General features: G+C 43.0%; 2 protein-coding genes and 1 long non-coding RNA gene across 5 annotated transcripts in view; 1 reads left to right on the top strand and 2 right to left on the bottom strand.

Annotated features, from left to right (window-relative positions):
• Positions 1-268, bottom strand: part of PIK3CG (phosphatidylinositol-4,5-bisphosphate 3-kinase catalytic subunit gamma) — a 34,090-nt gene extending 33,822 nt beyond the window's left edge. For all 3 annotated transcript variants that reach the window (XM_019006767.2, XM_015628813.3, XM_015628811.3), the window contains exon 1: positions 111-268. The gene's annotated coding sequence lies outside the window, so the exon portion shown is untranslated. The remainder of the gene's footprint in view (positions 1-110) is intronic.
• Positions 269-17,138: 16,870 nt separating this feature from the next.
• On the bottom strand, positions 17,139-19,742 carry LOC117244490. The gene is made up of 2 exons (XR_004497694.1): positions 19,382-19,742; positions 17,139-18,438 (listed from the first exon to the last, which is right to left on the bottom strand). It is a non-coding gene; the product is annotated as an uncharacterized LOC117244490 (long non-coding RNA).
• Positions 19,743-24,455: 4,713 nt separating this feature from the next.
• Positions 24,456-26,704, top strand: CCDC71L (coiled-coil domain containing 71 like). Its single transcript, XM_033514674.1, has one exon. The coding sequence runs from the start codon at positions 24,592-24,594 to the stop codon at positions 25,447-25,449; it is 858 nt and encodes a 285-aa protein (XP_033370565.1). The 5' UTR covers positions 24,456-24,591; the 3' UTR covers positions 25,450-26,704.
• Positions 26,705-27,010: the final 306 nt, after the last annotated feature.

Genomic DNA, 27,010 nt, shown 5'->3' with positions numbered 1-27,010 from the left:
GGCGCGGGGAACGGAACCGCGCCACCGCCTGCGAGCCCGGGCCTTGGGCAGCGTCGGCCCGGGGCGGGATCCGCCGCGACCCCCGCTGCCCCCGGCACGGAGCTACTCACCGCAGCAGCGGCCCCGGCCCCGGCTCCGGACAGGTGTTTCCCTCAGTAGGAAGCTGAGGAAAAGCGGCGGGGCCGGCGGGGAGGCTCCATAGCCGGCGGCAGAGGCAGCTCCGAAGCCGCCGCCAATCACACGCCGGGCAAAAAGGGAACCGGCTGCGGGGCCTCCCCGCCCCGCCCGGCCCCGCCGCGGCCTCGGGCACCCGGCCCCGGGCCCGGCCCGGCCGCATCAGCCGGAGAGCGCACAGAGCCTCTGGTGGGGTGAAAGCACTACAGCCGCGGTGAGGCTTAGTCGCTGGCATAAGGAACGCAGGACGTGTCCTGGTATCAGCACAGGCAGCAAAATCTCCCTGGGCGCAGCTTCTTGGCGTGTTCCTTGCCCAGGGCCCCACAGCCGGCTTGTCCATGGCACTCCAGCAGCGACCCCCGCCTGCCCGGCCAGCCCTGACAGCTCCTTCAGCTCCACACCTCACGACAGGGACAAATCGGTTTGTCTAAACTGCTCTTAAAAAAACCCTGGAGATGGCAACCTACTCCACAGTGGTGGTCTGCTCTAGGAAGGATTTTCATGCTGATTCAAAGACTTCGACAGACTAAGCATCTTGCTTGTCTTATTCCTCTTACTTGGTTTGGAGGTTTTCTTCCTTCCTCCCCTCCAGCTACTTTCTTGATTGAATTTGCTGTTTTCCTACTATTTTTCCATCTCCAGTTGGGACAGTCCTGGAGATCCCTTTTTAGGTCATGTTCCTTAGACTGCCTGTGATTCCTGTAGCTTGCTTCCAGGTTCTTGGCAATTGGGCCACATTCTTTTTGGAAAGCACTTTTCAAAACTGGACATGGTAGTGCTCCAGCTAAGGCCTTGCCAAGGCTGCCCACAGCAGGAGGATTAATTCATCAGTCTTATGGTGCCAGACTCCAACTGCAGCTCAGGCATAACCATTCATATTCAATTAAAACAAACAAACAACTCCTCCTCACCACTCTTTCGCCATCCAGGCTGTTGTCTGTTTGGCTCTGAATGGAGCTGAGTGTTTCTGTCTCCACAACTCTTGGTCTGAGTGAACAGCAAAACTCTTTCTATGATTATACTGACAGTTTTTTGACCCAGATCTTGCAGTGAGATTCACAGGTGAACTCTGTATGGCAGAGTACACACACCTGCCCTGAAAGCTATGCTGAGATAGGGTTAAATTTTCAGGGAACACTCTACAAGACCGTAAGTTGCCATAAAGTCTTAAAAAATTATTATGATTTTTCTAGGTACACTTTCTTAACTTCCATAGAAAGAAAATATCAGAAAGAAATAACTAGTATGTTACATGTACAGATGCTATTATAAAAGGTTGGATAATTGTTTTTATAGCATTGATAAATTCTTTTGACTGAAAAAATCATTTTCATGGTATTAAGAATCATACCAGCCTGAAGCAGAAAAGAGAAACTTCTGTTTCAAAATGAATATACATTACACTGTGCTGTGTCTATAAGGAATCATAATAACTGTACTGGCCTCAAGTTCCCTTTTACATGAAAACAAAAGAAAAACCTTCAACAACTTTCATGTGATGTATGTGCAGCATAGGGGAAACACAGTGAAGGCTCACTCCATACTTGGTTTTGCCTGATACAATGGGTAATATCTGTCAAAGAAGTTCAGCTTTGCACAGCATTACTGAATGCTTTAAAAGACATTTAAAAGCCTTATCAAAAAAATGAAGTCTTTTTTTGTTGTTTTTGGCTGGATCCCCAGATGGATCACTCTGGGAGCACAAGTGTAGCCAGTTTGGCAACTAATCCTGTTAAAATCCGTGGACTTTATTTGGGGATGCACAAACATATGGAGATTTGAGCAGCAGAATAAAAACTGTCATTTGTCAAAAGACAATTATAGAAGGGATAATTTACAGCCAGAGCAAATGACACGTTCCATGTTGATTTCAGCCAGAATTGTGTAACATTTTTTAAATAGCTATAAGTCAATGTAGTGTTATTTGCAATGAAAGAATAAATTATCGTACATGTTATATTTGAGAAAGGTTGGTAAACTAAAAATCTTGCTCTCTTCAGGATTTAGTATGTTAACAAAATATTACATTTTTGCAGTTAATCTTCAGCTCATCTATATACAGCTCATTTTCTTTATTGCTTTTTCTGGCAAATCAATACAAACTTTCCTGTAGGCACGGATGCTCTCCTTATAGGTTGTATATTCTTTAGAAATACACATTTTAACATTATTTATTCCTGTTCATTTCCAAATGTGACCTAAACCCTTTCCCATAAATTATAATTTGGTTTGTTGTTTGTTTTTTTTAGTCAAGAACAGCCTGCACAATAAATTGGAATGCATATTTTACCATAGCAAAACCAGAACTTTGAAACAGTCAGGAATACCATAGTTTAATGAAGAGAGGTGAAGAACACAATTTGATATTTAAATGAAGCTGATTTAATCAAAATTAGTCATGCAAAGAAGCAATCATTTTGCTAATATAATCTTGTGGGGTGCAGTCAAAATGCAATTATTTCCTTTATCTATGAGCTGTAACAAAAACATAACAAGAAATTTCTGTCATCATCTTAAAAGGGAGTTTTGGAGGTTGAAAAAATATAAGATGGTATCTTTTGTATCCTCTGCACAGCCAAACATCAGTTTTTATGTCCTTTAGTGGAGAACTGTGATAAAGAGTAATAACCACATTAAATGCTCAGCAACAACATTATATACTGACATCTTGGATGTAAATGTTCTGTAATCATTGACAAACTGGGTTCATTGCAATTTAAGAAATAGTATCTAATACTTCAGATTGGTTTTTATTTTCTATAGTGCCAGCAGAGAAAAAAAATTAAATGCAGAAGCTTTGTAGGTCTTGTAACAACAAAACCAAACTCTGCTTGCCTAAACCCAGCAATAGCTACATTCAGCTTTGTAATTGTTTATGTAAAAAATGGAAAAAACGTTGTAGGATACACTGTCCATGCTGATGCAATGACAGGTAGCCTTCTCCTTTCTTGGAGAATTTATAAACTGGAATTTTCTAATTGGGTAGTAAACTCTTTGTGATGCATTCAGGGAAGGATTTAAAATATATTGACAGAATCCCTTTATCTTACAGCTCTGCTGTGAAAACTGATGATGTAAATACGTGATCAGTTGTATTAACATCATTGTCAGTGATTTGTCCATATGCACAATCATATGGTAACTTTGGTACCAAAAATAAGCTTTTCTTCTTGCGATAACTTGCCAACAAGCAGAGGAGGAGTGAGCTGAATTTTGGTTTAGCTTTTGCATCATGTTCTAGGTATGGTAGCTGCTTGTGAAAGGGATGTAACTGACAGATAAGTGTTGCCTGCAGATTTGTCCTCCATTCACAGCTTTATGTCACAGGAAAGGTATCTCTGTCAATGCTGGTTCTGGGTCATTGCTTGGGGAAGCAGGAGAATGCTTTGGGAAATAGAGGGATCCAGAAGAGAAATTAAGGGTAGGCTCTTTCTGCATCCCTCTGTAGTCAGTTAAGTCCTCTCTGAGATGATTCCTACATGAGTTTGGTTCCCAGCAAGAAGCTTGGTCCAGGGGAATCTTAAGATCTTCTAGGCATGAAAGAAGCCTTGTGCCCTGATCAAGAAATGATTTCTGTGAACCTCTGTAGGCAGAGCAGGGTCAGGAAATCTCTAAGAAAGAAAAGATGAGTATTTCCTATCTCTTTCCCATCTCCTCAAAAAAAATACCCACTCTTTCCTTTTCTCCTAATAGATTGGTGCTCCTGGTGATTGAGATTTTGCACAAAATCCCTCACTTCAAACAACTTAAGCTCGCAAACAGGAAACAGCAGGTGTTCAGAAGCCTTCTGAGATACATCTGCTGAAGACTTTGTCTCCCATTTTACTGATTTAGGCTGTTATACTTCAGAATAGGTATTTAAAGCACAGGGGTGGGAGTGCAAGCTGTTTCCTCTGTACCACATGCACACACACATCAGCTGAGATGTAAAACTCACATAATACCTCTTACTGGCTTGAATGCCTTTTTTCTCGTCTGTTCACTCATGTGAGTTTGTCAGAGAAAGATGTAGTTGTGGTAGCAGAGTGTGTATAAACAGATCTTCAAGATTGCTGGTTATTCTTAAAGGGTGGAGAAGCTCACAAGTTTTTATGACTGCTGACAGAGGGAGGTCTCAGTATTAGGTGGTGATGCAATATTGCATCATCTTGTGGTGTTGGGACATGACAGAGGAAATGAAAGAGGTCAGAAATAGAAAAATAAAGAAAAGTTGTTCCCAACACCAACAAGGCCTCTAGTCTAATAGCACTGTATTAAGTGCTCTTTAGTATAAGGTACGGACAAGTATTCTTCAGTCTGAAAATTTCTGACACAGAAAATAATGAGTCTAATTTGCTGACACATTATGAAATTTCTTTAGACAAGCTCTCTGAACTCTGTTGCTGTACTATCTTCCTGTCCTGATATTTATTGCTTTTAATATTTGAAAATTTTCTCAGCTGTATATTCATTTGTTGGTGCAACCTTCAATCTGTGAGGAGGTAAATATATTTGCATTACATAGGAGTTATGTCAGGCTAGACTTTTATCAGAGGATTTCTGTATTTTTGTTCTCATAAATGAGTAATGTAAAATTCTTTACCTTTAAATTACCTCATTGCCTCTCTCTGTATATTAAAGCAACATATCCTTTAGACAGAAAAGTGTTTCTTACCAGAGTTTCAGGCACCCCACAGGCTAGTTGATCTGCTGTCATAATACTTAGGAATACTGAGAAGATACTTAAGGAGATCTATTTGTTCCATGGAGTTTAGTTGAATACAAAATTGGCTACAAAGAAGTTCCTTTCCAGACTAGTTTTTTTCTGGAAACATACCCTTAATCTTCTCCAACAGCTTTAAACTTTAACAGGTGGCCTTGGAAGAGTGTCCAGATCACCACATCTGAAGGGGTTTTGGGGACTGACTAACAGGATTTCATTCCAAAACACTGAATCCCTTGTACAGGACGTTCTGTGGGCAGAACTGTTTCAGGAGGAATCTGGGGATCCGGTCTGGAGGCTGGGAATCCTGTTGGGATGCTGGGTTTGCATCTGTGACAACACTCCATACATTGGAGATGGTACCTCATCATAGTGGTGGCTTTGCTAAATAAATACCTGTTCGCAGAATATAGAGCTTCTGTCTTTACAGAAAATCAAAGTCTTGCCTGCCAGCACAATCATGATGAGTAAAAGCCACTTTCAGTCCTGGAACTTTGTATATTTGCTTCCTAGAAATGAAAGCTGAGAAAAGCTGTGAACCAAACTTCCACATGGGAGGTGTCAACCCTTACCCACAAAATGAGGACAGCATTATTCTGCAGATATTAGTGCTTCACCATGTGTCAATCTGGTCTGTATAGATGGCTGTCCATTTTCTATGTCAGCTGGGGATGGTTACATAGAAACATGGACACATAGCCCAGATAAAACAGCTGGTCTTGCCAGACATCCCATGTATTTTAGTATTCCCTGAGTTACCTTCACAAATATTGCATTACCTAAAAAATGCATACTTTCCCGCTAGCAGTGGAGACCCAGGGGTCTCCAGCAAAGTTTTGCAAAGCCTTTTTATATTTCACAGCTTGAAGCCTGAGCCATTCAGCAGGGGAGGATGTGGTAACTAAGCCCAGTTTGGGTGGGATGTAGCCCAGTAATTTGTGGAAGGCAGTAAATACTACAAAGTGCTGGTCAGAGCCTGCTCCTCACACTCTCCACAAAGTAAGATGTACCTTCTTCTCCCTTGATCTACACTTTGGGTTGCAGTTCTGCACCCCACAGCTCAAAAGGAATGTAGCAATGTTAGTCTCTGCACCATGACTCAGAGTCACACTACCCCACATATCAACTGGATACCTGCTACACTACCTAGGTGTGATAGAAACCTTAAACGTCTCCTATAACTGCAGTTAAAATATGTCAGTTGTCCAGATTATGTTTTCCAGGGTATGTAGAACACCGACCCCAAGCATGTTGGTCAAGCTAGGCCAGCTTGCCTGCAGCACCTGCACTGCAAAACAGACAGAGCGTTGAGCTGGATCTCTCTATAGTTGTTCATCTGGCTGTCTGACAGAATAGACATAGCCCACAATAATAATTTCATGAACAGCATTAAGAATTTCTTTGATGCATTTCAGAAGCTACAGGAAGTCTTCCTAAGTTCACATAATGAGGCAGACATGCAGGAGCCTTGTGTTTCATCCCAGCAGGGAGCAATTGTTCTTCTCTGGGAAGCTGATGTTCTTTCCCAGTATTTTTCCCTTGTGTCTCCAATAACAAAATGTTTTAGCTGAGATGGTGTGATTTTCCTTCTTGAAGAGGGTTACCAAGTCCTGGATAGAACAGATGCTGCAGTCTTTCCAAAGTACAACAGTACCCTAATAGGGAGTGGTATGTTGTCATGAACAAATGTATAGAGATGAGGGACACATGGGAGGATCCTAGGATAGTATTTCCTTTCTGATCTCAGATGATTTTAAATATTCCAGATTGGCTTTGGACTCTTCCTGGATTCCATTAAAGAGAAGAATATAAAATAAATTTGTAGAAGGTCCTGCTATATCCAGAGGAAGAGGACAAGACCACACCCTAGAGGAATTACTGATATCAGGAATGTGTAACAAACCCAAATGAATGAGTGACTTTGAAGATTGCATTTTGAAGAAGAGTGACTACAAAATGTACAGGTGAAACTGACTTACTCAGCCAGCACTGTTCTTTCCTGAGCTTTTAACATGCCCAGTTGTAGTAGTTTGGCATATTAAAAGCTCAGGAAAGAACAGTGCTGGCTGAGTAAGTCAGTTCCACCTGGATAAACAGCAAGATATTCAGAGCAGTGTCCATCTGAATATCTTTTGATGTGCCATCTGAGCAAAGGCACATCAAAAGCTGATTGATCCGAAATCCCAGATTTAGCTTGTGAGATGCTCTGGTATCAGTGAGGTGAGCACCATGAACTAACCTCACTGAAACTCATGGTAGATAAAATATATGGAGGCCAGTGACATATTGCCTATACAAGGCATTCTTAACAAAAGAATTATTTGGGTGACCCATTGAGGGGTGCCACAGGAATAAATATATTTTAGGGTTGCAGGTAGTTAAAGGATGAAAAGTGTGGAGCCAAGAACAGTGAAGGTCTAGAAATGATCTGATTATGTGCATAGAGGGTGCATGTGCAATGTTAGCAGTGTTTGTGTTGGCAGTAATTTCAAAGGAACTTGGCATTACCCTGTTTTCCAGCCTTAATTCCATGAAAAAAGGAGTACAAAAACCAAGGATTCTTTTCACTAGTGATTAGGGAATAAACCAGCTGTTTGAATCTGAGTTAGTCTGATAATCTCATTTAACCAAATTATGTATGTTGAAACGCTGTGGAGTTTGAGATAAGCAAATCCATCACAGGTCCTGCAGCCAGGGAGAAGGGAAGGTCTTGCATTCAATGTGCTTGGAGAAATACATGTGCAATTTTTGGCAGTGAAACCTGCTAGGAAATTGGACACAAGTCCAGATTCAGCCCGTGGAGGAAGATTTAGACCAGCCTTTGGAGGCGTATGTGTGAGGAGTACACTGGCTGGCATGAACCCACACCTTTCAGCCGACCACAAACCCTCTGTGACAGCACTGTAGCTGAGCTTCGTCACCTAGCCTCTCTGACCTGCCATCCCACCAGGGACGTGCCCCTTATCCCCGGTTTTGTTTCGAGGCAATTAAGCGGGTGACCTTTCCTGGGCATGGGCCCCATGCCCGACCCTCCCCAGCCATCACCGCCCTCTGCGGTGCCACAGATTACGGCAACAGTGGCCGGGCCAAAGGGCCCAGAGCCAAGTGGCTCCTACAAACTCTCCAGAGCCACCCGCGGCATTGGCCCGCTGGCTGCGTCACCGCCCGCGGGTGTGACGTCACCGCCCGCCCGGCCTGCGCCGGCATTACGTCATGCGCGGGGACAGGGGGACCCTGGTGCTGTGGTGACACCTGCTGGGCCCGCAGCAGCATCACCGGCCTTCGTCCCGGCCGTGAGACAGGGGGAGGGCTCCGGATTTCTGCCTCCACCTGTCCCTGATTCACCCATGGGCTGTGGAGGATAATGATACTCAGCAGTTAGCCAAATGTCAGCCACCAGTGTTACCCGTAGTTAACCTAACCCGTAGTTAGTTCTGTTTTCCGGTATTAATATGTAAGTAAATTAAGATCCTTAGGGTATGGAAATACAAAATATTTGTGTATTTCTGGAAGAGAGTTGGTGACAATTATTTTGAGTTATCTGTGGCTCAACCATGTGTCATCCAAAACAAGTGTTAGCAAAGCTTTCACATCCCACCAACTCACCGTGTAAATTGTGTCATGTAAGCATCTAAATCCAGTTCTGGACATTCAGTTCTTGGCAGAGAGGAGTAAGACAGGAAAGGAAGACTTCCCTTGCTGAGGAGAGGCTCCATGGGAGAGCTCAAGGTTACTGTGCCAGAGCTGCCTCTCAGCTGCCTACCAGGTTTTGAGCTGAGGCTTTGCCAGAGATGGGCAGACAGCTTGCATTGAGGAGTTCATATGGGAATGGAGGTCTCCAAACACTTTTCAAACTTGTCCTTGCTGGGGGTTACAGGTGGGGGTGCCCAGAAAAACTCACCTATCCAGGGGTGCCACATGGACCAGTGAGGCTTCTGACATCTTCAGGACACTAACACCTACACACAAGGTTGGCCTGAAATTGTCACTGAGGAACATGCATTGCTTGATAGGGTGGCTGCTGTTGCCAGGGCTGGTTGATGCATCCTGACTTCTATAATTTTCCAAATGACTCCCTTGTAATTTCAATTTTTTTCATCTTCCTGACTTCATTTTCTGCAAAATGTTTTCTTTCCTTGTACCCAGGAGCATGAGCATTACCCATGCTTTGGTCAAACCTTTCAATAAGCCCTGCAATATCTCTCAGCTCAAATGGCTACATTTGAGGAATGTAACAACTTTATTTCTCCTGCTGCGTCAAGCTCTGTGCATCACAGGCACAAAGCTCTGCATGAGTGATACCAGGAATACCGAGCCAGCCATATGTGATGCTGGGCATCAGATGGAAGCCTAGCCTTTTTCTTCAAACCGTCTGCTTTTGTACAGCCACCTTCTCTTCACAGCTTCTCAGGTAAAAATCTCTGAAAACTCTTAAATGAAATCTATTGTTCCTGCAGTTATAAGACACAATGGGATATCTATGAGAGAATATTATCTTCTGGAATATCACCATGCTGCATGGTAAAACAGCAACCTCAGAGCACCAGCAGATTGCTGGTGGGATGGCTTCTATTCAAGCTCATAAGATAATAATTATCCTTGGATTTATTGTCGCAGGAAAGCGGAGTCCAGGACAAATTATTAAATTCAGATGTAAAGATCCTAGTCAAGATATTAGCAAAAGGGATACAGCAAATATTATCAAGTTCAGTAAAAGAAGTCAAATGGTTATGAAACCATTATAAACACTTTTCCAGTAATGTGAGAAGATGATCAAGTTATACTGTATTCAAAGAGAAGAATGAAAAGCATACCAGTAGAACTGCATGCTGACTTATGGGAAATGATATTTGAAAAAGGAGAAACCACAGCTCTGATGAACAGTATGAAGTTAAATGGTATGCAATCAGCAATACTAATTACCTTCAATACTAGGCTTTTCTGGATCAAATTCAATTTTTTAAGAAGCATCTATCTCTAAGTTGAAAGATGGAATTTTAAAGTGTTTGACCTCTATTAATAAATTTAAAATATATTTAGACTAATACCAACCCCCAAAAAAGCCTCATTGGATTAAAAGACTCAGAAAAATCTGTGTGGCTAGGTAGAAGGATGAGTTGTTCGCCTTTGAAGCTCATGGTGGCACCGCCCTCCTTGCCTCCCATCCTCAGTTACTGGCCACGGGAGATGGGCTGTACTTACTAAGTTGCAGATGCTCTTGGCCCTTCACTGGTTAGAAGAAACCCCAAATACCATTGAGGGCACAATAACATTTCTATCAGGGAGAGCTGGAACTCACTGGGAACCTCAGCACAAGGAACTGCTGGGAAATATGTTTCTTTGACTCTCACTTGGTGGACTTATGATGAGGAAAAGCCTGCTGTAAAGTTTGTTTTCTCCTAGAGAAAAGAAAGAAAGAGGAAAATAGTAAAGCTGGTTGTTTCCCATTAGAAAGAGAAAACATCTGCCATTTGGCTTGGTTTGGTTGGAATGGTGTAACTTGCTGACACGTTCAGCCAAAGTTTCCACAAGCGCATTCTCCTGCCTTCAGTCTGCTCCTGCCAGACACAGGGACAGCACGGGCACATGAGCAGTCCCATGTGGGGAAGCAGGTCTTACTGTATTCAGCCACTCTGCAGTGATAGGAGACCTTAGAGCTGGGCCAAAGGCAAAAGGGTTCTGCCTACTACACTAGTGAAGCCAATGACTTCTCTGTTGCAGCTGCTTGCAGTGACCTCCAAAGTATCTATCAGGAGAAGAAAGAAATCTAGACACAGAGCTGGGATTAAGGCATCAGTGATGTAGAACAGACATCTAGGAAGTGAATCACTCATAGGAACTAGGCAGGGATGTAACACAGGGAATATCTTGTGCTCACAGCCTTGTGGTGACAAATGATAATTCAGATGAGAACATTTTAGACTATGGTGAATGAATATGGCACTGTGCAATGAAGAGGGCATATTCTCATTCCTTTTCAGTCAGTTGTGTCATTACTGTTTGTCTGATATTTGTTTTATGACAGGTAGCTTGTTTATGGTTTGTATTCAATGGCTTGGCTTTCTTGCATGTGCTCATACAGCCACGTGTCATGTAACCAAATCCATTCATTAAGTTATTCAGAGTTAATAAAATAACCTTGACATTATTGGAGTCTTTGCAGGCAGACAGCTAGCCAGCTGCTAACAGCTATCTACAAATATGTACACTGAACTCAAAATTGGATTGCAGCTGTTTGGCATTAACTGAAGCACAGTTTCCCTAAGGGTAGCCTTATTTTCAGAGCAACACTCAGTGTAGGGAGGTTTACTGGGCACAGATGGATGGTCCAGAGCACATCTGCCTGTCCTGGCACACAGGATGCCTGATTCCAGGATCTTCCTGTGTTTCCCACAGGTAACCAGAGTGAACATCTGTACAGCCCATGGTAGGCTCACATTCTATCAAAAAAAAATCTTCAGGGAAGTGACAGACATCTAGCTCTTCAAAATGGTAGGTCTCTTGTTCTCCCTTTGTTTTTTATTGATAGTGATCTCCATTTGTCTTGGATGAAGCATGATGACTCATTACTGGCCATTTAATGTTTTTTCTGCTTGTAGTGGATATTGAAGAATTCCTGTGTGCCACCTCAGTATACCTAATGCTTAGAAAATGGAGGAGCACATGTACATCAGTGTCTGGAGAAATCCAAGAATGCAACCCTGGAGCATGCACACTATCAGCTTTAGTGTATTTTAAACACAGATTCACAGCATCTGAAAACAGAATGCCACTTTTTTCTTTAACTGAAAATTCATGCATTTTCTATGGGCAGTTCAGCATTTCAGCATCTCACCTAAAGTAAGTATGTGATTACATCCTTCACTTGCTGTATTAGGACAGGACAAGTTGGATATTTTTCTCAGCCTTATAGGTTTCTATTTTCTCATGGTAAACTACTTTGTTCAGCAGGTACTACCTTATATTAACTTGTCAAAACCAGTCAAAACTGGTTATGGTAAGAATCTAATTTTCTTCTTTTGTCCCCCCTTTCTAATTATAGTCTTTGAGGCCTGCTTATGGGTTACATAAGTGATGACAGGTGCCTTTTACCAGTTCCTTTTAAAATTAATAAGTGCAAAGTCTATAAACAAAAAACAAAAGTTTCTTTATAAGGTTAATTTTTCACACACTAGAGGGGAACTCTGGGCATCTGTCTCCACCATGCTTCCCACCCTCAAACTAGGCCACCTTGTTGCAGTATCCTTCAGAACTATAATTTTATCTAGCCCTGTAATGTTAATTATTATTTTCATCATCGCCAGTACAGCAACTGCCACTTATGTACCTGGAGGAGGATTGACATCTCCAGGCTATCCTCCGGGTTTAATCCTGGGGAGACAACCAAGCTCCTCACTAGCACATCCAGGCCAAGGCCTGGATCAATCCTGTGGTAGGATTTCTTTTAACAGTACTTGTTAGATTATTTTTAACCATGAATTTGTCTAATTATTCTTTGGATCATGTAAGCTTTTGAAACCCATGGCATCTTGTAATTACTTTCACAGCTCAATTATGCACTGCATAGAAGAGTGTCTCTTGTTTGCCACCTGAGAATTTGATTTTTCACCTTCTAAATCTTGTATTACAAGTAACAGCAGACAACCATTCTCCATTTTTCTTTCCCATAAGCCTGTTTTTAACAGACTAGAAATCTAAGCACTCAGTCCTTGTAAGAAACCATCCAATTGCTTCTTTACTGTGTTAAATTCCATACTCACAACTTTTCTGGGTCTAGATGGAAAGAAATAACATGGTTTGGTGGCAGGTGAAAGAAAAACAAAAAAGGGGACAAAGAAGAAAATGAAAATGGATTGAGAGCAGAAGGAATTGCATGCAAAAGGAACATTATAGGGAGAGAAAATGAAAGATGAATGGGGGTTGTTTGTGTTAAAAAATGAGGCATTAACTTGACAGACATAAGTAGTAGATGAAAAGGGTAGTGATACACATAATGAAATAAGGATGACTCCAACAACTCTTGTAAATGGAAAGGAAAATTTGGGAATTGTGGAAGCTATTTCTTCAGGTGGTGATTTGTGGGAGTAGATGTACTAAGGTGTTGGGTGCAGTAGTTACAGTCTGTGTTTCTTCCCAAAAATAATGAGGTGAAACTTTAGAAGTTGGTGATGTCAATTCTCACGCTGTTGATGAGGAGAGGGGCAGAATCTTAGTGCTGCAGCCATTTGCCGCTCTTTACCTGTGTGTCAGAGGTGAAGAACATACAGAAGACATCTAGGAGCACAACTTCTTGCTCATTCAGAGTACCTGGCCTACAGGGCAAAACCAAGAGTGTGAAGCCAGTTCTACAGCTGGCCACTATCACAGATGGGCTTTCAGTCTATTCAACCTATTCAGTGCTTCTCCCAGCTCAAAAAAGTTCAGCTGTCTGAGTCCAGCTCAGCTTCTTTGCTGGTAAGAGCTGTTGCAAAGGAAGAGAGTGAGCTTGCCTCTCCTTCCCTTGGGAGCTGCTTTTAAGTTAAAGTTTTTCTGCCTGCAGCTGAGTCTGCACTTCCTCTCAAACCTTCTTCTTCTGACCTGGACCTTGCCACCCTGGTTTGACTTGACTTCCTGGCTTGGCCTCAGACCTGATTCATCATGACAGACCTCCTGGCAGATCAGTGGCCTGAGGCTTACCCTGATCACTGCCTCCAGTCCTGCTCCTGATCACCAACACAACTTCCTGACACTCATGGGTGAGGCAGTACTCCTGCCTATGTTGTCACCCTCAGCTCTCCATGCCTTCCCTGGTGGAGCAGCCTGCCTGTACTGCCTCCAGTATTGTTCCTGTCACCTTACAGAACTCTGTATTTCAAATGCAGAAACTGTTAGGCTTGGTGAAGTATATCTCCATGTCAACTAATCTTGGACAGGAAAGATGGTTTTGTCCTGAGGATATTTTCAAAACTCCAAAACACTTTATCCTGCCATACATGTCAGAATTTTCAGAGTAGTTATTTTGGTGATAAATTTGAAGCAAGCAACAGCTCAGGGCTTAGAACACTTTTGGGAGACCATGGCTCATGTTTCTCTCTCAGTGCTTGATTAGTAAGCTCTACAAAAAGCAGTAGTGTTGATGGATTATACTAAAGGAATCCTACACTATATTAAGTGTAGTTAGTTATATTAAGTGTCTCATAGTTTGAGACAACTGGGTTGAGTGATAGTGACTTCAAGTCAAACACAGGTGTGCCAGATAACCAGTAGCTTTATATCCAAATGGTTTCCCAGTGAAAACTCTTTGACCTAGTTTCACTAGCTTTGTTCACCTTTAATACCAGCACATGAGGTACTGCTGAAAAGACTATCTTTTTACCAGCAGTAACTAAATGGTGTATCTCTGGATCAGAAATTGGAGACGCTCTTTGAAGTGGAAGTAACTAGGGATTTGATCCCAAATATGAAGTGGTGAGTAACTTATAGGAAAGCTAGTATACTGGAAGATAGCCCATGCAGAGGGAGAGGAGGCTGCATAGGAGTTGAACGGATTTAACAATGACCAATTTGTTTTTGTCACATCTCTCTACTTCTTCTCTGGATGTCACATAGCTGTATGTTAATCTACAGAAGAGATTGGTGTAAGGAAATTATAATTTTTGACTGAAAATATATCTACAAGTGTGATAGATTTAATTTCACTGTAATCAGGATTCCGAAAGGATTCCTATCTAAACTAAGCATTTTTCTGAAATCAATGGAGATAAATGGGTGAAGTGCCCATATTCATGCTGACAGCTAGCCTACATCAGACTTCAGTGATTTGAAATGTGTGTGATTCAGTTTGCCATCAGATGAGGCATTTTCTTGCAATCCACTTGTCTTCTTCTGTTAATATTTTAATCCCTTTCTAATCTTTCCACTTCTGTATAACTGGAAAAATCTCCATCTTCACATATTTTAACCTCTCCTGAAATAAGAACAGTCTGCTAAGAAATGCCTGCCATTGGGGAAGTCATTCTACAATCTCTGCCTTGGTGAGCTGGACTTTCTTGTTGTTGTTGTTGTTATTTTTGTTTTGGTGTTGGTTCAAATATGCAAATAGAGATTATACCTTGCAACCATTTTCAGCAATGGTTCATTATCAATAATTGTTACATCAGTCCTGGAGTCTCAGTCTTTCAGTTTTCTCTAATGTTTTCTTCCTAATTTTTCCTTTGCTATTGTACATGGCCTGTATGTATCAAGGTCTACATCTTACCCATTTTGTAACTAAATTGTTTAATTCTACAAACATTGTGGGATAGAACAGAACATGAAGCAAACAAAGCAAACCTGTATCATAGGATATTGTACTATATATGTCAGTGGGAGGAAGCTGTGCTTTTGGAAATACCATCTCATTTTGGCAGGAAGCAAATAGGCGGGAATTTCAGTGATTCAGCTTTGAGTCAGGGAAGGAAAACCAGGAAGAATCTGGACCAGGAAGAAGCTAGAAAAGGAATGGAGAATATGAAGAATATGAAAAGGAAGATGATTCTGGTGCTTGTAATGTAGTGTTGAGGATAAATGTGGTATTTCTCTGTTATGACATGTCCAATCCATTGTTACAGACCAGAGACACCAGTCTTTGTTTCAGACAAAACATGAGGTTAGCCTCTGGCATCTTCATTTACACTTCTAAATAATGATCACTTTTTCCAAAGTGATGGGCCATTTGCAGTTCTCACTGCCTGCAAGGGAAAAATGAATGGCTGAGGCTATGAATTGCAAATGCCGAGCACTAAGTAGCTCCCTCCAGACAATGCATTGGGACTTTAACTTTGAGTTCCCAGTGTTGAAATCTCATGATTCAAAATGCAGATGTAAGAGAATGCTAGTAGACAGTGAAAATTCTGGCGTAATTATAGAGCTTTAATTAAACCAATAGTAACCCGTATGTGGATACTGATAAATGTGGGCAACAATGGCCCACTGAGCTTAAACTGAAGAGTAGCCTGTATAAACTATACCAAACTGGAGTAAGTGACCACACTAGGGCTTACCATGGGTTTAATTAAGTCAGTAAATCAGTAAAAGATTAAACCACTACCATTTCTTATTTGGATGAGCTGTCCAAAGATAGCTGAGGGGACTGGGGATCAAATATAAATGGTTTATTAACTTTGGCTACTTTTTGACTTTACAATGAAATTTTGGGTCGCTTGTATATTTTGGAAAATATTTAATTTGATTAATGGTTGATAACATTTGTGTATCTCTCTGTGACAACAAACACATTTAAAAAATTCACTGCATTTCTGAAACATAATCTTAAAATTCTGTTAAATAAGCTACTCATCCACCTGGAGCCATTGCAAGTTCACCAAGGATGAATGAACTCGCCTCTTTTGTGGAGAGCCTTTATAATAATGCAGATCATGTGCAGGGTCAGAACCTCAGCTAGTATCTGTCGTTGTGCATGTATTAAAATGAAGGGTAGCTACAGACAATTTTTGATTTTAAAATGTGCAATCTAAAAGCCCAGTTCTCAAGATATTATCAATCTATTTTTATTCTTTCTCTGTATCAGTGCCAACAAAAATTGTCAAAATAATGAATGTGTTCAAATGATCCAGTTTTTATATTTATTGTGTGCTGGCATGAATTCACAAGAATTTTAAAATGGTTATAAGAAATACTGTGAACCAAGTGCTAGGGTATTGTTAGAATATTTGGGTAAGTTTATATAAATCACACTTCAGGCATTTTGGACTGAATCTACATTGAATAACATATACTTTCAAGGAAAAGAAAAATGATATAGCTAAAAGTAATATGGCAGACTTCTAGCAGGTGTAAGTCTGGGTAAGATCTCAGTGTAGTAAAGATATTCACCTCATGTGATGTGAGATAAGGTGGCAACTCCACGCTCCCTACTCCAGGTCTGTGCGGGCTCCCAGGGCTGTATCCAAACCGCAGGGGCCACCAAACCCCCCTGCGGCGGGGACAGAGGGCTCTTGCCAGGAGCAAGGGAGCTGGGTGGAGATAAGCTTTCCAGGCTTTGAAGCCCATGCCTAACTCGGAGAACAAAAGAGATATTCAAAAGGAGGTGTTAATGCTAACAGCTAAATCTACATAATAATTGGCTGCTTGCAACTTTCACTGAAACAGAGAGATCAAGACCTTTTCCACCTAAAGTATCTAAAGCCCTCTCTTCTCTGCCCTGTGAAAGTGCCAAAGACAAGGAAAAAAAAACAACCCACCCGGCTGCTGTCACTTTACATTAAAACAAACACAGTGGACAGTAGGTTTTGCAAGATTCATTCAGACAAAGAGAACAAATAAGAACGAGCCTGGCTAAGACGTGGTCCAATGACACAGTAAAGCTGCAGTAACTATCTATTTAATAAACCCACAGCCATATGAGCTAGTTTCAAGTCCCTCCTGCTAATTCACTCAAAGCATTTTGAAGGGTAACTTTTCTAAATGGACTTTATGCTGGATCACGTATTGTGTCCTCCATAGGCCACCATAAAACATAAATCCAATATAAACATTGCATTGTATCCTTGTATCCGGTGGCAAGTAAAAAAAGGAAAAAAAAAAAAAAAGGTCATTTTTTCCTGTCAGCTGATCTGACAATGCACAAATCTGGTAGGAAGGAAAATGGCAGCACAGGCTGGAGGATATTACAAAAATAATTAATGCATTGACATGCTCAGCCACATGGTTTCAAGAAATAAGATTTAATTAATAAGGTTTTAAAATAATTGGTAGTAGGCCTAAAAAATTATCTGGTTTTAAACAAGTGAATGAAACTCACACTTGTTTTAACAGTGATGGTATTTTAAATAGAATGCCTCAGGAAACAATGTGATCAATACTACAAGATGACATGATCTGTGATGTGTGAGAACTATGTTCTTGAGCAACATATTTCTATGCTGGAATTATATTCAAGAAGCAGTAGTGGCCTATTTTACACCTTCAAGAATACTGAAAACGTATCAGTTGGTTCTGTATAGGAAAGCAGCGCATATTCTACTTCTGGCTTATAAATGAGGATTATAATTTGAAGAATGCACAGTAGGAAACAGAATTTAGACAGAATGTGACTGAAAAAATAGAAGAAGGAGAATTTTGCAGCAGAAATTATACCAGAAGAAAACAGAATTTAAAAAAAAAAAAAAAAAAAGAGTTGTGTTTTTGCAATCAGTGGAATAACAGATAACAGATTCACAGGACTGCAGAGACTGGCAGGGATCTCTGCAATCTTCTAGTCTGACCCCAATGTTCAAAGCAGGGTCAGCTACAGAAGGCTGCTCAGGACTGTGTCCAGCAGGTTTCTGAACATCTCTGAGACTGGAGACTTTACAATCTCTGCACAAACCTCTCAAACTTACAATCGCACTTAAAAACATCTTTTCTTGCATCGCTGCCCAGCCTGGTGGTATCTTCTCACGGTGACAGTATCTGAATGATGGCACATCTCCTGCAGGCTGGGACCACCTCCCACTGCCCTCGCCACAGTGAAATGCTCCAGGCACTCCCTACAGCCTCGGATCTGCAGAGCTCCACCCTCCTTCTGAAGCTCCATTTGAAAGCTGTCTTACAATGAAATAGGTAAGAAAAGAAAATAAATTGAAATAGGTATTTTGAAATAATCTAATTTGTGGAAGCATTTACTCTATAAAAAGGATGTTGGAGATTTTTTCCTTTGGTCTAGCCTGTGTAGTTTCCAAACCCTGTGTCGTCTATTTACACTATGTCCCATCATTTGATTACTCTCCTTAGCAGCTTAAATGGTGAAGACAAAAAGTCTGGCTCTTTCACCCTGCTCTGGCTTTCCAGAAATGACACAGTGGTTAGAGTACTATTACTTTGTCTACAGAAAAGTTAACCTCCAACTAATTACTTCAGAGATAGCAAAGACTGAAGATTTGGGAGTATTACATAGTCAAAGCTAACCACCAGAAGTGGTTAAACAGATGGCTTAGGGGGACTGAAAGGAATAAGAGAAAAATAAAATTAAGTGAAAACAGAATTAGCAAGAAGAGTTTTAACTTTCAATAAAAAAAGAAATAACTTATTAATGTTTTAGACCAAGAGACCACCATGGCTGTAGTAAACAACCAGCTAGGTATTTATTGATAGCATGGCAAGGATGACATAAGTTATGTACAGTTTGCATGGTGATGTGCATCACACACAGATTATTTCCCAGAATGTGGAAAAAATATTAGTCGCTGTAAGGTGTCTTCCAGGAATGCTTTCTGTATCACAAAAAATTCTCTTTTGTGTACTTCTACTTTTACAATTGCTACAGGGTTTTTGTGAATGTATCAGCCTTCTTCTTAAATTTGTTAGAGATATTTTCCTCTCTCAAACTGTCAATGGATGCTATTAAAATAAAAGCTTATTTTTTATAATAATCGTTTCCTCCCTTCTACATGCACTCAGTCACCATTTTGAAAAAGAGTGTATCGAGGCAATGAACAAAGCGAAAAATGAGTATATAATGACTGGAGCCAGTGGAATACACCTTACCTCAGGCTCCATCCTCGCTGTGCCTCTGCTCTAGTGTAGCCGCTCGTAGCCGCTGATGGATACTGTAACCGCTGCATTTCTTTCTCTGCAAATGCTTTGTTACCATGAAGCGCAAGAATATGTTCTTCTGGTTGTTGCGAGCAGATGCAACAGTAAAGCTCTGGGAAAGAAATATTGCATTTAATTAATGCAGATGCCTTCTTCTGTCTTCTAACAAGTCCCTAAGTAGAACCCGCCTTAATGGCCAGCCTCAGGGTCCGCCTAGTCCAGCGTCCTTGTCTATTAGATGCCAGATGAGGAAGGTTAGGGAAAGAGTGTGAGAATTACTGATAATTACTTTCCCAGTTATATTACTCCTTCCTTCCTGCCTGCCTTCCTGCCTTCCTTCCTTCCTGTCTTCCTTCCTTCCTGCCTGCCTTCCTGCCTGCCTTCCTGCCTGCCTTCCTGCCTTCCTTCCTTCCTGCCTTCCTTCCTTCCTGCCTTCCTTCCTTCCTGCCTGCCTGCCTGCCTGCCTGCCTGCCCTCCTTCCTCTTACATCCTTTCTGAGCCCTCGGTTTTCATGTACAAGAGCTATTGATGAATTTTTTTTTCTTCCAATCATGTCTAATACTTTTGAATAGTGTGCTCTGTAATGACTGCAAACGTACTGAGGTATATTTTTCCATTTTGGGATCCACAACTTTGCTGAAAAATGAGCTCCACAGACTAAATATGAACCATCTGGGGGAAACATGACACCCCCCCACCAAAAGGAAAAAAAAAACCAAACTAAACTAACAACCGTCTTTTTGGTCATTTAGTTTTCTGCTTTATAACTTCATGTGCTTCCCTGTCATTTTTGGATTATCAAAACGAAGACATAATAATTTCTTATCTTTATAATATTCTTCTTCAGCCATCTGTTTTTTCAAGCTGAAGAGTCTTAGCCTATTTAATCTCTTCATAGAGAAGCTGTTCCATATTTCTGCTCATGCTGGTTGCCTTTGTATCTTTGCTATTTTCTTTTAGAGATGGTAAGACTAGAAATGCATAGCATTCAAAATTTGTGGAGGCACAATGGACTTACACTCAGCAGAATGCTGTCTTCTGTTTTTCTTTCTATCCCTTCCACAGTGATTCCTACCATCTTATTTCCCTTTTTTACTGCAGCTGTGATTTCTACAGACAGCCATTCCATTATTTTTTTTTCTCCCTTATAACTGAGAAATAATTCTTGCAAATTATTTGCTTTTGTTTCTCTTTGAAAGTATTTTTAGGAATTTTGCCAATACTTGTCTGGGCACTTCTCAGGCCTAGGAACTTGATGATTATTGGGTAACATCTGAAGTTTAGTTGTGAATGGATGTGGAGTCATGCTTACACACAAACTTTCCTGAAAATATGCTAAAGGCATCTGGGAACGAAATTAACTGAAGCAGGCTGCCAGTTAATGCAGCCTCTCAAGAGCAGAAGTAAAGATACTAGGAAAGACTGTTTATCTTTGAAGACATTGGACAATAAGACTGCTCCTGCTAATCTGGGTAGATGAGCTTGAGTATGTAAGTCCTGTTAGAAAAAGTGATGTGACTTAATATCCAGGATTTAAGGGCTCATCAGCAAGACCCAAAACTGTGTGATCATTTGCACAGATAAGATTGTTAGCGCTTAAAATAATTTCCAGTTACCAGTGGGGTTTTCTGGGACCAGGCAGGCAATGTTGAAGAAAATTAAGTGTCTCTATTGTGCAGCAATTAGTGTACCACTTTCTCAATTGATAATTTGCTCTTCCTTCTCAAGAATTCAATACAGAAAAGAAATTCTAACAAGTAATTGGAAACAAAGATACAGGGGTATTTTTACTCTTCTCTGTTCAAATGTGAACATTTCCTGTATTTTTGGAATAATGATTCTTAGAAGATCTATGGAAAATTGAGTGTATACATGTTAGTCAAGCTATTTTGATCTACTTCTTCATTTTATTCATCTATTAAGGAAAGGCAATATTTACTTACATAACTCAGGAGTATTATGAGTGATAATTAATGCTTACAAGAAGTAGTATAATTGGAATGAAGTGCTATGCACTTCCAAAGGATTATTAATTTTACTATCATTTTTATTATTGTACTGAGCCATTGGAAATTACTAAAAGATAGGCAATTACCATGGATTTTCTTGAGATGACTTTGTAGGGTATTAAAAGAAGAGTGTTACACTGTAGAAAACTCATAATGAAGTTGTAAAAGTGAAGCTACATCCTATGCCTTAAAAGGGTATCATCCACCCCTTAACTATAAAGTAAAAATAATTAATAAATACTACGTGATAAAGTGAGCTGATTTGTCTTTTCACTTGAAGTTGTAGTGACATTTACTGCCTGCTTGAGAAGCTTCCCCCCCTCTGCCTCAATGATTTTTGAGTCATATGCCAGAAATGTTTGTAATTTTGGGAAAATGTTATGGCCAATGAGCAACTGGGTTTCTGCACAGTAACGAGGGCCCATTTGCCAGCTGAGCTGCTGAATTATAGCTGCCTCCACTGAGAATGTGAGCCCACGGCAGCTTCTGTGGTCCAGCAGGTGATGAGCCTCTGCTAAGCTGTAGTGACCTGATAGCAAGAGTGTGGCCAACAGCAGCAACAGATCCAGCCAGATCCTGATCCAGCCAACAGAGCTGGAAGCATCAGGAGATGCCTGTCCCTGGTGCTTCCAGATCCAGGCTCTTGTCCTGCTCTATAGGGCACCTCCTTCAGTTAAATCAATCTGGCTACATGACTGCATTCTGAAGTACACTGTGAGATGGATCCCATTAAAAATGGCTCTTAAGCCATCATTTTGAGAAAGAATTATTTTTAAAAAATTGGTCATTTACAAAGCTGGTTTAGAATATGGCTGTACCTCAAGACTGTCTCCATGAAGATTTAAAATAGCTTTGTTAATATCCACTTTACATGGCTATTTGGATTAATATTCTTGAGTTTCACATGAACACAAGTTGAATTATCCTGTGAAGAAAATGAATCATTTCCACTTGCAGTAAGGAGTAATTTCTTATGCAGAATTTCTGCCTCTTACTTGACCGGATTTCTAGACATTCCAATTTAGGTTCTTGATGAGTTGAGAATAAAAGATTTCCCTATTCTAATCTGAAAGATTAATTACAGAACAAAGACTGTCTATGAAGAAAAATGTTATTCCTCTCCCTTTACCCATGCTGAGAGAAAGTAATTAGTTAGGGGTCTAATCAAACTCCAAATAGGATTTGTACAGTAGGTTAAACCACCTCTGCCCTTGCTGGCACCTTGCTGTTCTGGTTGCTGGAAAGAGCTCTGGTTTAACTGCAGCAATCCAGGAACCTAACTAGATGCTTTGCCTGCAATCTGAAGTATTGGAAAGCATGATCCAGAGGGACATGGGACTTTACAGTAGCTGACAAAAGCTTGCAAAACTGCAAGTGTAGCAGTGCATACAGGAAATGCCTTGCTGTGGACTCAGCAAGGTGGTGACTCTCACAAAGGGCTTAACCAACCCAAGTTTTTATTACTTCCTTTGAGATATGCTTTGTTGGGATATCAAGCCAATCCAAATGATGTGGTATCTTAATGTTGACAGAAAACAGCTTGGGAGAAAAGGATCTGGGGTCTTGGTGAATACCAGGCTGAACATGAGCCAACAATATATTCCTTTGACAAGGAAGGTGAATATTATCCTGAGCTGCACTAGGCAAAGTGTTGCCTGCAGCTTGAGAGAGACATCCTCCCTCTTTATTCAGTGCTGGTGAAGCCACGCCTGGAGCACTGTTCAGTTCTGTGTTTCTCGGTACAAGAGAGACATGGGAGAGAGTCCAACAGAGGGCTGCAAAGATGATGAAGAGGCTGGAGCACCTCTCCTGTAAGGAAAGGCTGAGAGAGCTGGGACTGTTAAGCCTGGAAAAGAGAAGGCTCAGAAGGATCTCATTGGGGTATACAGAAAACTGAAGGGAGAGTGCAGAGGATGAAGCCAGCCTCTTCTCAGCAGTGCCACTGACAGAGTCAGAGGCATTGGGCACAAACTGAAACACTGGAGGTTCCCTCCAAACACCAGGAAACACCTTTTGCTCTGAGGGTAACTGAGCACTGGCACAGGCTGCCCAGAGAGGTTGGAAGCATCCATAAAGACTATCGAGTCCAACTGTGCTCCTCACAGGAATACCTAAAACTAAACCATATAACAAAGAGTGTCTTTGAGATGCTCATTGAACTCTGACAGGGTTGGTCCTGTTACCATTTCTGTGGGGAGCCTGTTCAGTGACTGATCACCCTCTCAGAGAGTTTTTTCCTAGTATCAAATCTGAACTTCTGCTCCCACAGCTTCATTCTGATTTGTCATGTCCTATCAGTGGTCAGCAGAGAGAGGAGCTTCCATCTTGGAGATACTCAAAATCTATCCAGATACAGTCCCGGGTAACCTGGTTTAGGTGGCTATGATTGAGCACAGAGGTTGGACCAAATACCAGCAGAGCTTCCTTCCAGCTCCAACTGTTCTGCGATTCTATGACTTACAATGCTGTTGACTGACCATCCTACAGGTTCATACTAAAAAACCCCTCTAGAACAGGATGGATGTATTTAATATCATGTAAAGCTGTGTCACGTCTGTTGGCCCATTTTTGTTGCTTGACTCAGCTCCCTCATGGCTAATTCTTTGGGGAGTTTGGCCGTCAAAGTGTCCAACCAAATCCTTACTCCAACACACTTCGCGCTACGGCCACCTTTGCCCTGTGAGGATCCTCACCTCTCAGCGAGGCGCCATGCGTGCACGCGCTCACCCCGCCACGCGGAGGCCTCGCGCCCTTCCCTGAGGGAAGAGGCCACCAGCTGGAGACGCGGGGATCGCGGCTCGGTGCCGCGCCGGGCTGGCAGACCCCGCCGGACCCGACTCCGGGGGCAGGCGGCTTCCAGAGCTAGGGGCTTCGGGGGCAGGGGGCTCCGGTCTCCCGCCCTCACAGCCACCGCCCCCGGCGGGGCGGAGCCGGGCCCGCCCGACGCGTTTCGAACGGGCCAACGGGCGGCGCAGGGGGGGCGGGCGCGCGCAAGCCCCGCCCGGGACTTTAAAGCGCCATTTTGTGCTGGGCGCAGGACATCGATCGCTGCTCACACCCGGCGGGCGCCCGGCGGCGGCCGGAGCCTGCCTTCGGCACTGCCTCCGCTCTGCCTTCTCGGCGTCTGTCCCGCCACCCCGTCCCGCTGCCTCCATGACCCGCAGTAGGAAGCAGGCGGCGCTGGAGAGAGGAGCCGGGAAGATGAACACAGAAGCGGGGAGCGCCGCGGCGGCGGCCGCGGGAGCCCGGGCGGCGACGGCGGCGGCAGCAGGGGCAGGGGCAGCCGGCGGCGAACCGGCAGCCGCCGCCTGGGGGCTGGAGGGGGAGACGGAGAAAGTTGTGTACTCGCGCTCGCAGGTCTCCTTCGCCGGTACCAAGGCGCTGGGCGACGCCCTCAAGCTCTTCATGCCCAAGTCCACGGAGTTCATGAGCTCCGACTCGGAGCTGTGGAACTTCCTCTGCAGCCTCAAGCACGAGTTCTCCCCGGTCATCCTCCGCAGTAAGGACGTTTACGGATACTCCTCCTGCCGCGCCGTCGTCCCCGACCCGCCGCCGCCCTCGGAGCGGCCTCGCCGCCGCGCCGGCAAGCGGCGCCTCCCGGCCGCCGACGCCAAGCGCCGGGCCGGGGCGCCGGGCGGCAGCGCCAAGCGGCGGCGGCGGCGGCGGCGCCGCAGGAGGGAGCGGGGCAGGCAGCGGCCCGCGGCCGGTGGCCCCCGCACCCAGGAGAAGGAGGAGGAGGCGGCGGAGGCGCCTCCGCCGCCGGGCGAGCAGGCGGACAGCGAGCAGGGCAGCCCGGTGGCGGCCGTCTGGGAGCCGTTCGGCGGCAAGTCGCTGGAGGAGATCTGGAAGGCGGCAACCCCCCGCCTCACCACGTTCCCCACCATCCGTGTGCGGGGCAGCATGTGGAACCGGCGGAGCCTGGCGGCGGCGCGGCGGCGGGCGCAGCGGATCCTCGGCGTGGACCTGTCCCCTGTGGTGCGGGTGCGCCGCTTCCCCGTGGCACCGTCCTGAGCCTGCGGGGGCTCCGCTCCCCGCGCCTCACCTTGGCCGCGGTGCGGACAAAGAGACCGGTATCAGTCACCTGTTTACATTGCTTTTGTCTGGATCGTGTTCTGCTGCTGCACTTTACGGCCCGCTCGGGCGGCGCCGGGCCCCCCGCCGCAAGGGGGGCGGCCTGCCGGGCCCCGGCCTCGCCCCGGGGTGGGACCGCCTGGCAGGTATCACGCGTGGGGACCAAGTTCCACTTCCACTTTTTTTTCTCTCTCCCATTGGGCTACCTCACTGGTCCAGAAGTCCACCCAAGAAGTTATTTTCCAAAGGAACTTACTTTCATGCTTGTATAATAAAGCACCATCTGATTCTTGCTATTTTTTTTCCCCCCCTTTCCCCTTTTCTGACGGATTATGTATGCTTTGTGGTGTTGCACTAGTATGTGCTCAGGGTATTTCGAATCCCAAGCATTCCCAAGTTTCAGTTTACTCTGATAAAGGATGCGTAAAGAATGGAGGTTCAGGACTTGTGGCTGTTCTTGATGGTGCAAAAACTTTTTAAATTTTAATTTCATGAGCTTAGTGATATATAAAGATGTATCGCGCAGTACAACAGTTGTTACACTTTTGTATCTAAAGTCATTTTTAAAGTTTTCTAGTTGAACTAAGTATTTGTTTCTATGGAGCACCTAAAGATAGAATCATCCTGATATTTTATAACCCTGTTTACTTTAGGGAAGCTCATTTGGTCAACCTAAGTGAACTTAATAAAAGTCAAAGAACAAATGGTGTTTCAGTTCAATGAAACTGCTCTGGCATGGGTTCCTGATGAAGTACACCACCACTGAGGCGCTCTATGTCAGTGAGCTCTGGCTTTGAGAAGAATGTAACTGCTTATCAAAGCAGTGTATAGGTGTCTGGAGGTGAACTATGATCCAGTGTTGGTGCTGACAGCTGAAGTCAGTAGCTTGCGTGACACAAATATCACACTGAAGTGCCTCTCTGCTAAAAGAGTAAGACTTGATTCTGGTCACTCAATAACAAACTAGTACTCATTGTCCTGTGGTTGTGAGATGGTTAATAATGGATAATCATGTTTAATATAATTACTTGCACATAATTACTTTTTTAAACCTTTCATGGGTTCCACAGTAGACTGATGAAAAATTCATGATGTACCTTGATTATTTTGACTGAAAAATAACATGTAGTCATCCTGTGTGATAGGCAGTCTCTCTTTAAACTGATTTATTAAAGATTTTTTTTTTTTGCTCTTATGCCTTGGAATTGATGTGTGAGGAGCAAAGGTATGTGTGAGGCAGAAAGTGATTATTCTCTTTTTACATTATTTTTTTTTATGTTTGCAAGAGGATTAAGAAATGCTGGGTAATACACAGCTTATGTTCCAACTATCCTGGCAGATGGGACTAACCAGTTTTCATAGTGAAATGAACACCCTCACAACTTGCTTATAGAATCATTTGGTGATATAAAATTTCTGATGTCTCTTAACTCCTTGTTGCTTGCCTTCAACAAAGGCAGTAAGACATCTTGATGGTGTAGAGGCTGCTTGTAAAAACTTG

The sequence above is a fragment of the Parus major genome, chromosome 1A (assembly GCF_001522545.3).
Source record: "Parus major isolate Abel chromosome 1A, Parus_major1.1, whole genome shotgun sequence".
In the NCBI taxonomy this organism is placed as follows: domain Eukaryota; kingdom Metazoa; phylum Chordata; class Aves; order Passeriformes; family Paridae; genus Parus; species Parus major.
The sequence above is the reverse complement of the archived record's forward strand: the minus strand, read 5'-3'. Positions and strand labels throughout refer to the sequence as shown.